The sequence below is a fragment of the Hippocampus comes genome, unplaced genomic scaffold, assembly GCF_001891065.2.
Source record: "Hippocampus comes isolate QL1 unplaced genomic scaffold, H_comes_QL1_v1.1 scaffold57, whole genome shotgun sequence".
NCBI classification, from domain to species: Eukaryota; Metazoa; Chordata; class Actinopteri; order Syngnathiformes; family Syngnathidae; genus Hippocampus; species Hippocampus comes.
In genome coordinates this window covers 1,969,404-1,983,712 of record NW_017805039.1, presented here as the reverse complement: position 1 = coordinate 1,983,712, position 14,309 = coordinate 1,969,404, and the positions used below count along the sequence as shown (strand labels likewise).

Sequence of the window (14,309 nt, the reverse complement as noted above, 5' to 3'; positions counted from 1 at the left end):
GGTGTGGGTCGGTGTGTGTGTGTGTGTGTGTGTGTGTGTGTGTGTGTGTGTGTGTGTGTGTGTGTGTGTGTGTGTGTATCTTGGATCTTTTTAAATGCTATCCAACAATCTTAAGTATGTCATGTCAAAAGGTTCAAATGCTGCTGTTTTTGGAACAATACAGTAGGTTCTCTACACGGAATTACAATGGATCATCCAATATATTTAGCAATAGTTTTGTTGGCCTAATACAATAATAGCTAAAAAAAAAATTCTCAATGTTTAAATATGGAAAAGGCAAGCGTGGTATGAAGATTATCTATCCATTATCCGAACGGGTTCATCCTCACCAGGGTTGCGGGCATGCTGGAGCCTATCCCAGCTGTCTTCAGGCAGTAGGCATGGCAACACCCTGCACTGGTTTCCAGCCAATCGCAGGGCACACAAAGACAAACAACAACCATTCACACATAATCACACTTAATGACAATTTAGAGTGATCAATTAACCTGTCATGCATGGTTTGAGAATGCAAGGAGGAAACCGGAGTACCCGGAGAAAACCCACGCAGGCACGGAGGGAACATGCAATGTCCACACAGGGAGTGAATTCTGGATTCGAACCCTGGCTCTCTGTACTGTGAGTCGATGAGGTGGAGACTTGGTCTGAGTCACAGGTCCGCTTGATGATGAGGGGAATCCCTCGGCGAGTTGAATGCCTCCTGCGGGCCGCCTCATCCAATTAGCCAAGCCCAGAGTGGCAACTCTGTGATGGCGGGTGATTGTTGGCGTCATGACGGAGGTGCGGGGGCTGGATGTGGAGGGGACGGGCATCTGGGTGCAGATTGGACATAGATGATGCATGTGGCGTTTTGAACAAAACAAAGCAGGGCCTGGGGGGTATGGTTGACATGATGGGCCATCACAATGTATGAGCTGTATAGCGAAACTATAAAGGTCAATGCAGATAAAGACATGGAACAGCTGTCTCATGAAAAGCATGGATCTCAGATACGTGCTTTAGAGTGGACAACAACAGGTTAAAAACATACTGTGCAAGAGGAGAATAATGTGTGGCATCAATCAAATGTTAAGATGTCACCAGAGCGGTATATTTATATATATAAAGCTTGCATCTGATTATTATTATGTAATTATTTTTCTATTTTAATTTTAAAACCAATAAAATGTACAATATGAATACATATTTCAGAAATTAATTAACAAAAACAATATAATGTAAAAGTCTCCGATAATTTTTTTTCAACAAATCAATTAAAATTGTTTAATACTGTAAAACAAAACTCCATCGCCAAGACAATGCATCATACAAATATTGTCAAATAATGTTGATTAAAATAAAGGCAATGAAAACATGGAATGCACCAGTCAACCCCAATGCATTAGTGATTTAAAAAAAAATATTTAAGGATACTTAAATTAATTAATAAAAATAATAATGTGCATCAATACAAACTCTATTTCTATTATATATTAAATAATTTTAAAAACCATCTTGGAAAGAAGATCATTTTAAGAAAAGATACAAAATAAAAGCATCAAAGTAAAAATTGTTTTAAATAAAACAATTTGTGTTAATGGCCATTTGCTCACATTTTGAGGTCTACTGCAAGTACTATGCTCACAACTGCTTCTTTATTTTTCTTTTAAAGTAGTCAAATGAACACCTATGATCCAGAGTTAAAAAAAAAGAACAAAAAACAGAAGCTTTTTATTATCTTTGTAAAAGATGAAATGTTGCGTTAGAATGTGTCCTACACATTCACACACTCCTTCCCTGTCATGTGCCAGATTGTCCCCTGCAGCCAAAAGACATTAGAGAGAAATTCCGAAGAAATTCCCCTGGTAGTGAATCAGGTCCACTGCCATGCAGTATTTCCAAAATGAATCCGGATGAAAGTTGGGAAATGAGCCGCATTAAAGCAAAGGCAAAGATGACCCGCCTACCGGACCACCGGCAAAAAGTGTTTCATTAAGATGAGTGTGAGACCTCCTCATGCGGGCTGGGCTCATGGTCAGGAATCCCTGGAGGATTTGCTAATGGAGGGTCTTGTTTAGGGCCTGTGTGCATCAATTAGACATCCAGAGCTTGTGTTTGCTTCCTGAATGAAGTAAGCGCATAAATACATTTGGCGGACATTACGCACCGACATGCCAGCCATCGTTAATTAACTCGCTCATTAACCGGACCAAAAACCTTCCCAGAACGCATTTGGGTCCATGCCAATCGGATTACTTGCCAAGCTATCTGTCTATCTATCTATCTATCTATCTATCTATCTATCTATCTATCTATCTATCTATCTATCTCTCTCTAGCTATCTTTCTGGTATGGAGGTGCAGTGAAAATCTTTCAATAATGACATAATGGTGGCGGTCCACGTTCCATCCAGTTGATGCCCTCCGTGCGCCATTGTGTGGCGGGCGGTACCGACGGGTATTATTAACGTTGTTATCAACGTTAGCGCTGCCGCAGCCGCTGCCTTTTCTGTGGTGACATGTCAAAATGTCTTGAGAGGATTTGTAAGAGTGCAGAAAGGTTCGGGGGAAGAGGGTGGGGGTGAACATAGAAGTTTCTTTGCTTTTTTTTGTAGGACTTTTCAACTTATTTACTTTTAAACATCATGGAGATTTGATGTATATAAATATGCAGTGCTGTCTAATGAAATATGAATTTTGCCTAGCCTCTTACAATCAATCCCCCCCACATAGACAAAGGTGTAACTTTCAAAATAGAATAATTGTCATTGAAACATGAACCGCAGTTTAGACCAGAACCTCTCTCCAAAGTGCACTGTTATGCTCTCACATACCAAAGCAGCCTTGCAATACTGGAATCTAAAGTACTTGTGCGTTATGGCAGGATGACCTCACCTTCTAACGGGTACCAGCAAGCGAAGTGGAGGACGATTACGTGGCAATTAAGTCCATTTCCATGTTTTCAGCCAGAGATGCATGAAAGAGCAATTTTACCTGTTTTGCTTTTTTGTGTGATGGATGTCAGTGTGAGTTGGAATCTGGTGCATCCGTGTTTTCAAAAGTTATGCAACAGCGTTTACATGCGGAAGCCAGTGCAGCTTTGATAAAGAGGCTAACTCCGGTTCTCTCCCAATCTCCCTGACTCACACCCTCCCCACGATAATACCTATCTACAAATCAAACCAACAATATATATACACACACACACACACACACACACACACACATTAATACACATAAATACATACAACTTCCGCCTATGGCAAAATCCTTCTGAAACAGAGGGGGAAATGCAGGAAGTGTGATTTGGGGTAGATTTAAGAAATACTGTGTGTACATATGTTATCATTTTAGATTCTGCATATAAGCACTCTTGCTCTCTTTTATTGTGATATGCACCCACACACAAGCATATCCAGGCAGCTCAGCTGATATTGTGCAAATCGAAAGGCTTTGTTGTGTCACATCTTTCACATTCAGCAGCAGGCCTGAGAGCAGTCTGTGTCATTTTTTTTCCCCCTAAGCGTCTTATGCTCAATGTTTATTCACATGCCTGTCCTGAAGATCTAATTGTGTAAGCGTCAATGAGTGGTAACAACATGACATTACTGCAGCCAAATGCAACCAATAATTCAACAATTTCACAATATTTTTAGATCTAACAAAAATAGTTGAGTTTTGTATTGTAATAATTATTAGGAAGTCAAACTTTTATTTTTTTAATGGATTCTCATTCTCAAACTAAGTTATAAATACAATAATAATTTCAGTATTAATTATGAATTACTATTTTCATCCAGTTCCATATAGAATTGTATTCATAGAATATGTTCTTTATTTTTATAGCAGTAACAAGGGTAATTTCGACTGCTCTGACGTCAAGAAAACGTCATCCCGTTTCGCTTTCTGATTGGCCGAGTAGGCGGAAGCGGAAGAATACCGCTAAAGCAAACATGTCGGCGGTCAATTGAAAAGTTGCCACTAGTCAAATTTTAGGCATTGGGGTGTGTGTGTGTGTGTGTTTGTGTTTTATGTTTGAACTTTGCGTACAAACCACACGTTGACACTTTAAGTAGACGAGGACTCCACGAAAAGAGGCAGGACATTCGTTATTATCAGGTTGGTGCTTCGTCGTTGTTCCTGCTGTACGTGAATGGAACTGAGATGCTCCTGTTAGCTGAATTAGCATGCTAGTGGAGTTCGTGAATGCATCACCGGCTGTTTACGCACATATAGCTCACCTGTCAAGACGCTTATGTACGCGCATATAGCTCACCTGCCAAGACGCTTATGACACTTCTCCAATGCCAAATATATAGTGTCGATTTAAATAACTATAGATAGTAACCATTTTTCAAATTGTGTCTTCTGTAAGAGTTAATTTCATTACACACAACGAAAAAGCAATTTTAAGAATTAGTCCTGCCTAAATTATAGCGAGACTGCTTGAATGCGAAGCCGCATACAAATACGCTATAAACTATTTTGTACTGGATCAAGAATGCCAAATCTGTGTGAGGGCACTTCTTGTCAAGCTATGTGCTATGCCATGATATCTGTGTTTGTTTTCTAGTTCGTAAACAGAAAAGTAGTTGCACCCTGATGTATGTAGTATTTGCACCATACGATGGCAATAAAGTAGTAATTACGGAGAGTTTCTGTTGCAGTTACATGTACAAGGAAAACATCTGGTGCATTTTTTTTCCAAAACAAACCTGGAAGCTATATATTCTTAAGAGTGAATGTTGTTTGATAATTTTGAAATGATATGAACATGATTTAGGATCATAGTTTGTGGTAGATTTGTGGTTGAAATTAATAGTACCGGTATATGAGAGGGATGTTTGAGCCCACTTGTTTTCAGACCAATGCCACTACGACTATTCACTCTGAGTGCTCCCAGATACACAGTACCAGTACGTACAGTACTTTTGATCCATAAAATTTCATTGAACAAAATGAAAAAAATGTTTTAACAAAGACATTTGTTTGTAATGCAAATGATGATTTGCTGATTTATCAAACTCCCACACTATAGCGCCAAATACTACCGAGGAAGACTTACTGACAGTCTAATATTATTATCATTTTTGCCTTAAGTATCGGTGACTGGTATATACACCCTCCAAGAGCACCTTAAAATAAAGCTCATATGAGCTCACTCGCCCATCCCTAGTATAGGAACTCGTCGAGAGATCGTGATATATTCAGAAACACAATTTCCTTTTTAGAAATAATGCTGATATCTGGGACTCATGTCGGACGTCGTGTATGAAGAGAAAGCCACGATGATTGCCGCAGGGGAATTGCAGTCGTTTGTCCCGTTTGGCCGTGATCACTGCAAGAACCACCCCAACGCCTTCAATCTGCAATTGCGGGAGCTGCAGCCCGCCTCCGAGCTCTGGTCGTCGGACTGCGCCGCCGGCCTGGCAGGGTCTTTGCAGGAGGTCAGCCTGCAGGAGAGGGACCGGGTAAGATTTTTATTTTATTTTTTAACACGCCGCGTCAGATCATTCAGATCACTTACTAGAAGACAGCGGTGTCAAACTTTGCGGGTCTCTTTAAATCGCAAATTCTGAAATATTGTGTGTGTGGGTCTGGTACGCATCCCCGAATCTGGCCTGTGAGCTTCAACATCTGCGAATGTAGGGTTTCATGGGAGTGGTATTTGATTGGCAGGAAAGTTGGCAGTTGAGGAAGGGCTGCGTGGAAGCCCCAGAGGAGGATGTGGAGTTTGAAGAGGAGCTTTACACGGCAGGGAACGTGGTGGTCTGGACCAAGGGCAGCCGGGCGCATGGCTCAAACATTTACAAGGCGTTCACCGTGGACAGCCCTGTGGAGCAGGTTAGTCGAGGATACTTATGAATTTGAATTTAAGACTCATGGTGACAGTATACATATTTTTTTTGTTCTATCTGCAGGCCTTATGGTGTGACTTTGCTGTTCCTCAGAGCAAGAAAGACGGTACTGTGTCATTACTAGGGATGTAACGATCACGGAAATATTGTAATATTGCGATATTAAAATTGCATTGATATCGTCTTTGTCATGTCACGATATTAAAAACAATACATGTGTTCAAGGCGTAGTTGTGTTTCACAGAAGAAAAGGTGGAGCACACGGTGTGTATCCTACAGAACGGATGCGTCAACATTCACACTGTGACCGGCAAGGATTTCCTCTCGCCTCTGCCGTTCCAAGTGAGACCCCCTCCTACCACGTTGTTGGTATACCTTTTTTAATGATATGTAAAAAGCAGGCAAAAAGAAGTGCGCGTGTTCTCCCACAGGTGTCCAAAGCCTGGTCGACCAAGTTTGGACTTTTGCTGGAGCGTAAAATCACAGCAGCTGACGGACAGCTCAGCACGCCAGGGTAATACATACACTCTGCACGCTCACATTTGCACTCACATAGATGTATGTATGTATGTATGCACTCACTCTCCCCCCTCTCCCCCAAAACACTTTTACGTTATGTATTTATTTATTTTTTGGACACATCCTGATCGTGGACTTTGTGTTCCTCTACAGCGAGTCTCTTCCCACCTTGTTCAGCATGCTGCATCCGATAGATGAGGTGGCACCAGTGGTGTGCAAACCCACAGGTAAAAACAATGCACTGTCGTGAGTGGAGCCTCAAACTTGGAGCACCATGTTTGATTCTGGTGTCCACCATGTACCTCCCAGGTCTGTTTGACAGCACTCGCGTGGAGTACATGTCCGACTCCGCCACAAAGATTGTCTTCACCTGCTGTCGGCCTTCCATTGTCGTCTCTTACGACAGTGAGCAAGGAACACACTCAGTGTGGAGCCTGCGCAGGGTCACGTGTGAGGTATGCACTTACATACTCACTCAAGATGAAACACACGATGGGGAAATTTGTAATCTGTGTAATGTCACTCACTCACTCACACAACGGCTGTATCTTAACCTCCAGCCTCTTACCTCGTCCACAGGAGCGCTCTTCTGTGCTTAATTGTGTCACGGAGCCCTTCACTGAACCTCTGGGCTTCCTGGCCACAAGCTTTCTTATGTCACACCTGCGCAACCACTCCCGCCTGGACTCCCCGTCCAGCAGCAAGGCAACCAGGTTAAATCCTGCTGTTGGAGCAAGGTAATAAAAATTGTTAGTTTCTAAAAGTGTATGTATGGAAGCCATTTAGCTGCACACGTGGATGCCAGAATGCAGCATAGCAAGCCAAGTGACACCTTGTGACATTTTTGTCCTGCCGTCAGAAGGTTAGAGATCAATATTTGCGAGCATGTCGCTGAATTCCAAACTGCTGCCTTTGCTTACTCAAGACAGACAAGAACGCCAGGATACATGGCCATTAATCTAATATACATTGAGAGAAAATGTGAGAAAAGGTGGACAACAGCTACTACTGCCGTTTTTTTCATGGAAAAACTTTTTCCAATTTCTGAGTGTATTAGATGGGATCCATTTTTGGAGGTCAGTCTAACTCATCCTAAAGGTGTTCTAATGGCTTTTTTCTACACCAAATTGATCCAAGGATGCCTTTAAGGCCCAAGCTTCATCAACTTGGAGCAGAAAATGGCCTTCCCCTAACTGTTCCCGCAGACGTGGAAGCACAAAATTGTCAAAAATGTCTTGATAGGATTTCTCCCGGCCCAAATTGAGACAGCCGTCCTACAATTGTGTGAATTATTTATCTGGTCTTTATTGTTCTTGAATGTGCTCTTTTTCTGAATCGAAATTCAGTCAAATACAAAATAAAAATCAAAGAATCAAATTTGATCTTGCATTTTTGCATGTAATACATAACAAAGGTGCATTGTGTGTGCAGTTAAAGATGGCCCTAGTGAACCTACCTACAAATTCTATTCTTAAAGAAAAATATTGTCATACGTTTTAGAATGACAGATAATTAAGGCTTTTCTATTAATTTCACGGCCAGAGGGAGAACATTTAAGCCTCCTGTTTTTCCACATATAAGATGTTCTCATGTACTCCTTGTAATCCATTGCTTCCTGGTCAGACACATTTATGGCCATTTTGCAGCAAAAGTCCAAGCACCTCACTTGGAATCTTTTGCAAAGGGGTTCCTTCACCTTGGAGAAAAAAAAAGTTTTCATATTCTGCTCATTTTGTCTAACTGTTTCGAAGTCAGTGCCACAATTACAGTTAAAAATGACGCTACTCAGATAACAGTTTTCATGATGTCAGAGCTTCTCAGGTTGGAAATATGTACAAGTATGATTCAGAGAGGACAGATAAGGGGTCTTGGACAACATTTTAATTGATTCAATTCATTCATTAAAGTGTGTGTCCCAATACAGTGTGATAATCCCGGCGAGTTGTTTGTTGCTGATTTTGTCCTTGTTTTTCTTTTTTTTTTTGGACAATATCCCTCAACAACACTGCACAGCCACCAGAACAGAATTCTTATGTCCTCACCAGCAATGCAAACACGCATCCATTCCCCAGGTATATCCAAGATGGCCGCTCTCAGGTAAATTCATTCTATTGTTTATTCACAGAAACTAGGATGGAAACCCAGTGAACATGTTCCCCTTTTCCCCACATACTTTATAGTCGCGACCACTCTCCGGGCATGGCGGCGCCGTCCTTATCGGGCGTGGCTCGCTTCAACACGACCCTCCACGCCTCGTCACCCGTGGGCCACCACCAGGGAGCGGCACATTCGCCCAACAGCACCATCAATGAGACAGTGCTGAAGCCCATCATCCCAGACCTATGCATGGAGCAGCTGTGGAGCGAGGCGACTGCTTGTCACAGGTTTGAAGCTGGATTTGGTTAAAATAAGCCGTTTTTTTCGATTCAGGTGTGTTTTTGAGGGGTTCCCTTTTCCTTAAATGCTTTCCAGTGCAGGTAAAATAGGATAAGAGACAATAATACTGAAATTAAACACTCTTAGACCATCACTAGTTTGTTCTATAACAATTACCATACATTGTATGTATGTTGTTATGTTTCAGACTCCTTATTACAATAGATTAATAAAGAAAACTATATATTTACATTATATACAATATATACAGTATTTATAACAAAACAATTTAATAAAAATTGTACGAACACACTTTTCTACATGAACAGATTAAAAATATATTAACAGCAGCAAACAAAAATGCTTTTTTTTTTTTAATTATGCAATGCTGTTGGATGTTGTAATATTTTTAAAAATAAATCAAATACAATTTATAATAATACCTAAATATTTTGTGCGTAATAACTGGCTGGATTTTTCTTTTTAAGAAACAAGTCCATCATTCAAATTAAAAAAAAAAAAATCATGCAATTTGGTTTGTAATGTAAATTATTTTATAATTACGATTTATTTATGCAATCTTGCTTAGATGATGTACTGCTGGTGTCAGACAGTATCATCGTATCTCCAAAACAGTGTAAGTTTCTGCTAAACAGTGACCATGTGTATTGTTTTTCCAGCCTGGACAGAGAGATGAGCAGCCAGGCCTCCAAAGTGTTCCTGACCTCTGACCTCTGTGAGAACCGCTACCTCTGTTTCCTGGTGGAGTCACACCAGCAACTCAGGTCAGTGTCACAACACTCTCTGAGAGCTTGTCAGACGCTAAGTATTGTGGCTACTGCGATAATTAAAAAAAAAAAATTTCCCTCGACTGGTATCCTCTCTTATCTTCTTCGCTCAGATGCGTGAAATTCGTCGAGAGCAATGACACGTCTCAGCTCATCTTTGCCTCTGTGACGAGCATCGCTGCCAAAGATGCGGAGCCTCTGCAGGTGAATTGCCTTGCATTCATACAGGTTAACTGGGTGCATATCGCATGCAATTATTATTTCTTTTTCATTTGCAAATTAGAGAGACCCTATTTAAAAAAAAAATGTTGAAAATAGTTTTACCCCTCATGACACATTTCAGCTTATTAAAATGCGCTTAAAATAGGTGATAATCCTATAAAATCACATTGAGGAAACAAAAAGACAACTCTCTCACTCACAAAAATTTCCAAATGAGGGCCAAACATGCTTGCTTCAACCTGTTGGTCACGCCCAGTTGAGGTTTACTGTTAAATTGACACAAAAAAATCAATGAGAATTGAACATTGTATTTTTAGCATCTAGCTGTTCAAAGAGACCATGTAATTTCATTTTACGAAAGTTTGCCAGCTTCATGCTTACATCTGATGTGAAATGTCATTGATGGGCCCACAAATTTCAGCAAAAAGTCAAGAACAAAGACTTGGTCGTTTCCCAACCCAGAGGTTTGTGGTTCATTGCCCGGCCTTTGCGACCGTGTTGAAGTGTCCTTGAGCAAGATACTGAATCCCCAGTTGCTCCTGATGCTGCGTCATCAGTAGGTGAATCAGGTAACAGTGTAAAGTACTTGAGATAGAAAAGCGCGATCTAAGTAACAGCCCATTTACCATTCTGAAGACACGCAACCCTAAATTTTGACTTGCCTGTACAGTATAAAAATTCTGCAGCATAGCAGAGGTGCAAGTGATGAACTGTAAGATAACGCAGGGTTCGCTCTACTTGACATTTTTAACTTTTCGTCCTTGCAGAACATCAATGCAATGCTGGTTTTGGAGGCTTGCGGCAACCTGGTTCTCTACACAGGCGTCACCCGGGTAAGGACGACGATGAATTTGTCTCCTGAACATGTGACATTGATTGATTTATTTTGTTTTTGGTCCCTCAAGGTCAGCCAGGTGTTTGTGCCCGGCCTACTGCCGTCTGCTTTCAGTTTGAACAACCACCGCGGTGGCCTCTACACGCCGCTGGAGCAAGTTAGCACACCTGCTAATTCTAACAGCAGGCATTTGCAAAGAATGGACGAGGTGTGTTGTAGAAACATCCGGAAAAGGAGCTGTTAATTCGCTTTATTTTCTCCCGGCAGTCTGAAAAGAAATGTCTCACTAGATTGGTCATAACAGATCACCATGGCTGAGTAAATAAAGTTCTCCAAAAATCTTTTGTTGTTTTAAGTGTAAAAAAAAGTGCATGGAGCTCCCAGGCTCAGCAGCACCTCTTTAAACATTAAGTGGAAAAATAAAATCATTCAGGATTACCCAGTTTTCAAGATGATCTCATCGAGTTTTTTTTCAATGGCCGATGCCGATATGCGTTAAAATGTCAAATATCAGCGCCAATCATCAGCCCGGCTGATCGGTCTATCACTATCTTAAATTGTGTTTCACTGAGTCTGAGTGCCTATTAAAATTTTTAAATGTTTTTCATTATGTTTGTGTTTAAAATATGTGGAGGGGTAAAATTATTTGGGGGGCGGGGGGGGATCAAATGGCGTCCCTGAATTTCCAATTCACAGCTATTGTGGGTGGGTCTGCAACGTATCCCCAGTGATTAATGTGGGTTTTCACTGTGCTTTATTTTCCAACAACTCCCTCAGGCTGCCATGCCCTCACCAGTGTCTGAGCTAAGGGTTCCAATCCTGAAGCACCACGAAGCATCTTTTTTAGAGGACTACACCTTCCAGCAGTCCATGCCCTACATCCACGCCCTGCGGGACCCCGTCAGCAACCGTGTAACTCTGGTGGGTTTTTTTTTTTTTTTAGCCTCTTAGTCATCTAACGAGCATGTTTCCAGCCTTTTCATATGGTTCGTTATTAGTTGTGAATCATAGCCGCACGCAGGCTCATGTCCCTCACACGCACGTTCTGAAAGCGGGTCTGCGAAGCTTTGACGTATTGTCTCCGTTTATTGATTTGCCATCCGATTCCTCCAGAGGGTAATTGTTTGTCAGTCTGCCTTGCTGCTGCTCCACTGACAGGCCTCCACTTCATTTTCATCAGGGATAAGATGCGGCAGAGTGGAATAACCACGCAGAGGAGTTAAGTGTTACAGGAAGACTGAGTCGTAGCCTGAATGTGCAATAAACAAGAATTGTAAATGTGCATCATTTTGACCCCATACATGTGTTTTTGGTATACCTTGGCCCAAACAATTAGCATATGTTAAGAGTCGTATCATTTTTTGCCCCTAAATGTTTCAATTCTCATTTCAGCTTTGTTGAGGATCCAGTGTTGTTGCGTGCGAATTGTCTGAACAGAACTGATTCTTGTGTTTTGCACTGCATGAGCAATGCATCTAAAACAATGAATTTTATAATAATTTATGTGTCACACTAGGAACTAAATAATGGCTCCATGCTGAGAATCTCCATGCCGGACATTGCAGTCTCGGAACTGGGTAAGCTTTCTTTCTTGCATGCAGGAGGACCACTATGGGTGCTTTAATGATATAACATCATTATGATTGTTGCTGGAACAAAAAACTTGCATCTCCAAATGTTGAAACTGCAGTATTTCCATTCATATTGCATGGGAAAGTCATTTTTGATGTTATTATAATTCTCATTTTCAATTAATGTTTAAAAATCTGGATGTAAAAAAAACAAAAAAAAAACAGTATTACAAAAAAAATGCTTAGGGCTGAAATTTTAAATTCTCATGTATTTAAATGTCAACCCTTTAGGGTTAATAATTAATAATCATTACTACAGTGGTTTAATTAGGCAAACAGTGGGTTTTGTGTGGGTTTTTTTTTTCCTGCTCTTGTACTCCCCTCCAGTTGTGCCATTTAATTAATCGGCACAAACTTATCTTTTTTTTTTTACTTGAAGTTAACATTCTATTAACTTCATAAATGTCAATTAAGCACACTCAAAACATATTATGAGTACATGCACAAATGTAGCAGCCTCGCTCATCGCTGCTTTATTTCAATAAATTGAAATAACTTGCGCAGGGATCATGTAGTTCATGTAAAGCAAACACACGACAGAGATCACCAGCCTCTCGCCCCATGGAGGTAACTACATTATGTATGATGTATTCAAAACCTTCTTTTGGCCAGACACTCAGAGGCATGTGCAGTCCCGCTCGCACACACTGTTCTGGCTGAGTCAGAACAGTTGGGTCCTGGAAATGAGGTTTGAGATGTGTTTTTCACTTTCTTTGGGATGTTTTGAGGATGTCATTACAAGCTACACAAACGCACCGCTGTAATTGTCACAGCACATGATAAAAAGTTGTAATTTACAATACTTAGAGCAAACTAACCATTTCAATCTGTAACCCATGAGTTCTTGTCCAGTTCATAGACGCACACCCGGTGCAGTAATGCCAGGGCGAGGCATGTGTTTTTTTCCAGACTGCAAAAAGTACAGTACATGGGCTGGAGCCTGCTATTACAGGATGATGTTAAACACGCGCCTCATTACCAGCGCTGATTCATCCCGCTTTAGAGGACTGTGTGCTACATCAGTGATGTTGGCTCATTTTTAGTCAGTCTTTCATACTAAGTTTGTGTTTAATTCCAAGTGTCTCATATGCTTCAGACTTTTTTTGTGGGGGGTCGGAGCCCACTTTTTTTCATAATCAATCTTGTAGATAAGGCTTTCACCTGACCCTAATGAAATGTCATTTATCTGCCTCACGGCTGACCTTTGTAATTCGTTTTGTCCAATGAAGATATTCCGGTCCACGACGAATGGGATTGGTCAAAATCAATTACCATTGTAGCGCTGCCTCTTCATTGTTTAATTTCCACTGAGGTCTCTGCTCTGGAGCACTGGAAGATCATTTTCTGTTGTTTACCGATTTTCAAACTTAAGAAGTTCTAATGTTGTACTCCTCATGTTTCTCTTTTCATTGTTTTTATTTAGTGAGGAAATGTCTTCAGGCAATCCGTTTCATCCTGCCCAAGGAAGCTGCCATGAAGGTTTGTGGACACGTTTGATCATCAGACAGGCTTGTTTTCCCACAGCATATTATGTTCAGTGTCAGTGTAAGCACCAAAAATATGAAAACAAAGAGTAGATTCTTAATTTTTCACCAGAAAAAAAGCAATTCTGGTTAACTTCTTCCCTTCTTTAAAACCAGGCAGCTAAGAAAATATTGACTTTATTGTTTGAATTCACACTTGATGGGTGGACATCAACAGAGACACAACTCGAGCAATTAAAAAGTCCATTTAATGTCCCCGATTTCTTTTTAGTTCTATCCATTCAAATAAAAAATCACTTTGATTCACAATGTGAATAACTTTGGCTTTATTTTCATATTTCACATATAGGTTTTGGTGAAATGGTACACCATCTACAATGCCCCCGGCGGCACCAGCGGCCACGGCGAGTGGAACCTGTTTGTCACGTGTTTCCTGAAGCTGATGGGCTACAACACCGAGCGCCTGACCTGGACGCGAAATGTGAGTTGGTGTCCCCCCCCCCACCCCTAATTAAAACCAAGAAGAGCTAATTCTGACCTGAAATAGTGACTCTCATGATTAATTATGACTTGAAATAGCGATTCTCATGCCCTGTGCACCCCCCCCCCCCCTCGAAA

The 14,309-nt window shown here is 41.0% G+C and overlaps 1 protein-coding gene across 1 annotated transcript in view; it reads left to right on the top strand.

Moving 5' to 3' along the window:
* Positions 1-3,902: 3,902 nt before the first annotated feature.
* anapc1 (anaphase promoting complex subunit 1) overlaps positions 3,903-14,309 on the top strand; it is a 31,418-nt gene continuing 21,011 nt past the window's right edge. The window contains exons 1-19 of the mRNA XM_019864112.1: positions 3,903-4,097; positions 5,210-5,449; positions 5,658-5,822; positions 5,900-5,942; positions 6,081-6,178; positions 6,268-6,350; positions 6,509-6,582; positions 6,665-6,810; positions 6,935-7,092; positions 8,369-8,452; positions 8,536-8,739; positions 9,412-9,516; positions 9,633-9,723; positions 10,509-10,574; positions 10,647-10,784; positions 11,354-11,497; positions 12,093-12,153; positions 13,631-13,686; positions 14,041-14,172. Of these exons, the coding sequence (XP_019719671.1) occupies positions 5,234-5,449; positions 5,658-5,822; positions 5,900-5,942; positions 6,081-6,178; positions 6,268-6,350; positions 6,509-6,582; positions 6,665-6,810; positions 6,935-7,092; positions 8,369-8,452; positions 8,536-8,739; positions 9,412-9,516; positions 9,633-9,723; positions 10,509-10,574; positions 10,647-10,784; positions 11,354-11,497; positions 12,093-12,153; positions 13,631-13,686; positions 14,041-14,172 (2,064 nt within the window). The 5' untranslated portion in view covers positions 3,903-4,097; positions 5,210-5,233. The remainder of the gene's footprint in view (positions 4,098-5,209; positions 5,450-5,657; positions 5,823-5,899; positions 5,943-6,080; positions 6,179-6,267; positions 6,351-6,508; positions 6,583-6,664; positions 6,811-6,934; positions 7,093-8,368; positions 8,453-8,535; positions 8,740-9,411; positions 9,517-9,632; positions 9,724-10,508; positions 10,575-10,646; positions 10,785-11,353; positions 11,498-12,092; positions 12,154-13,630; positions 13,687-14,040; positions 14,173-14,309) is intronic.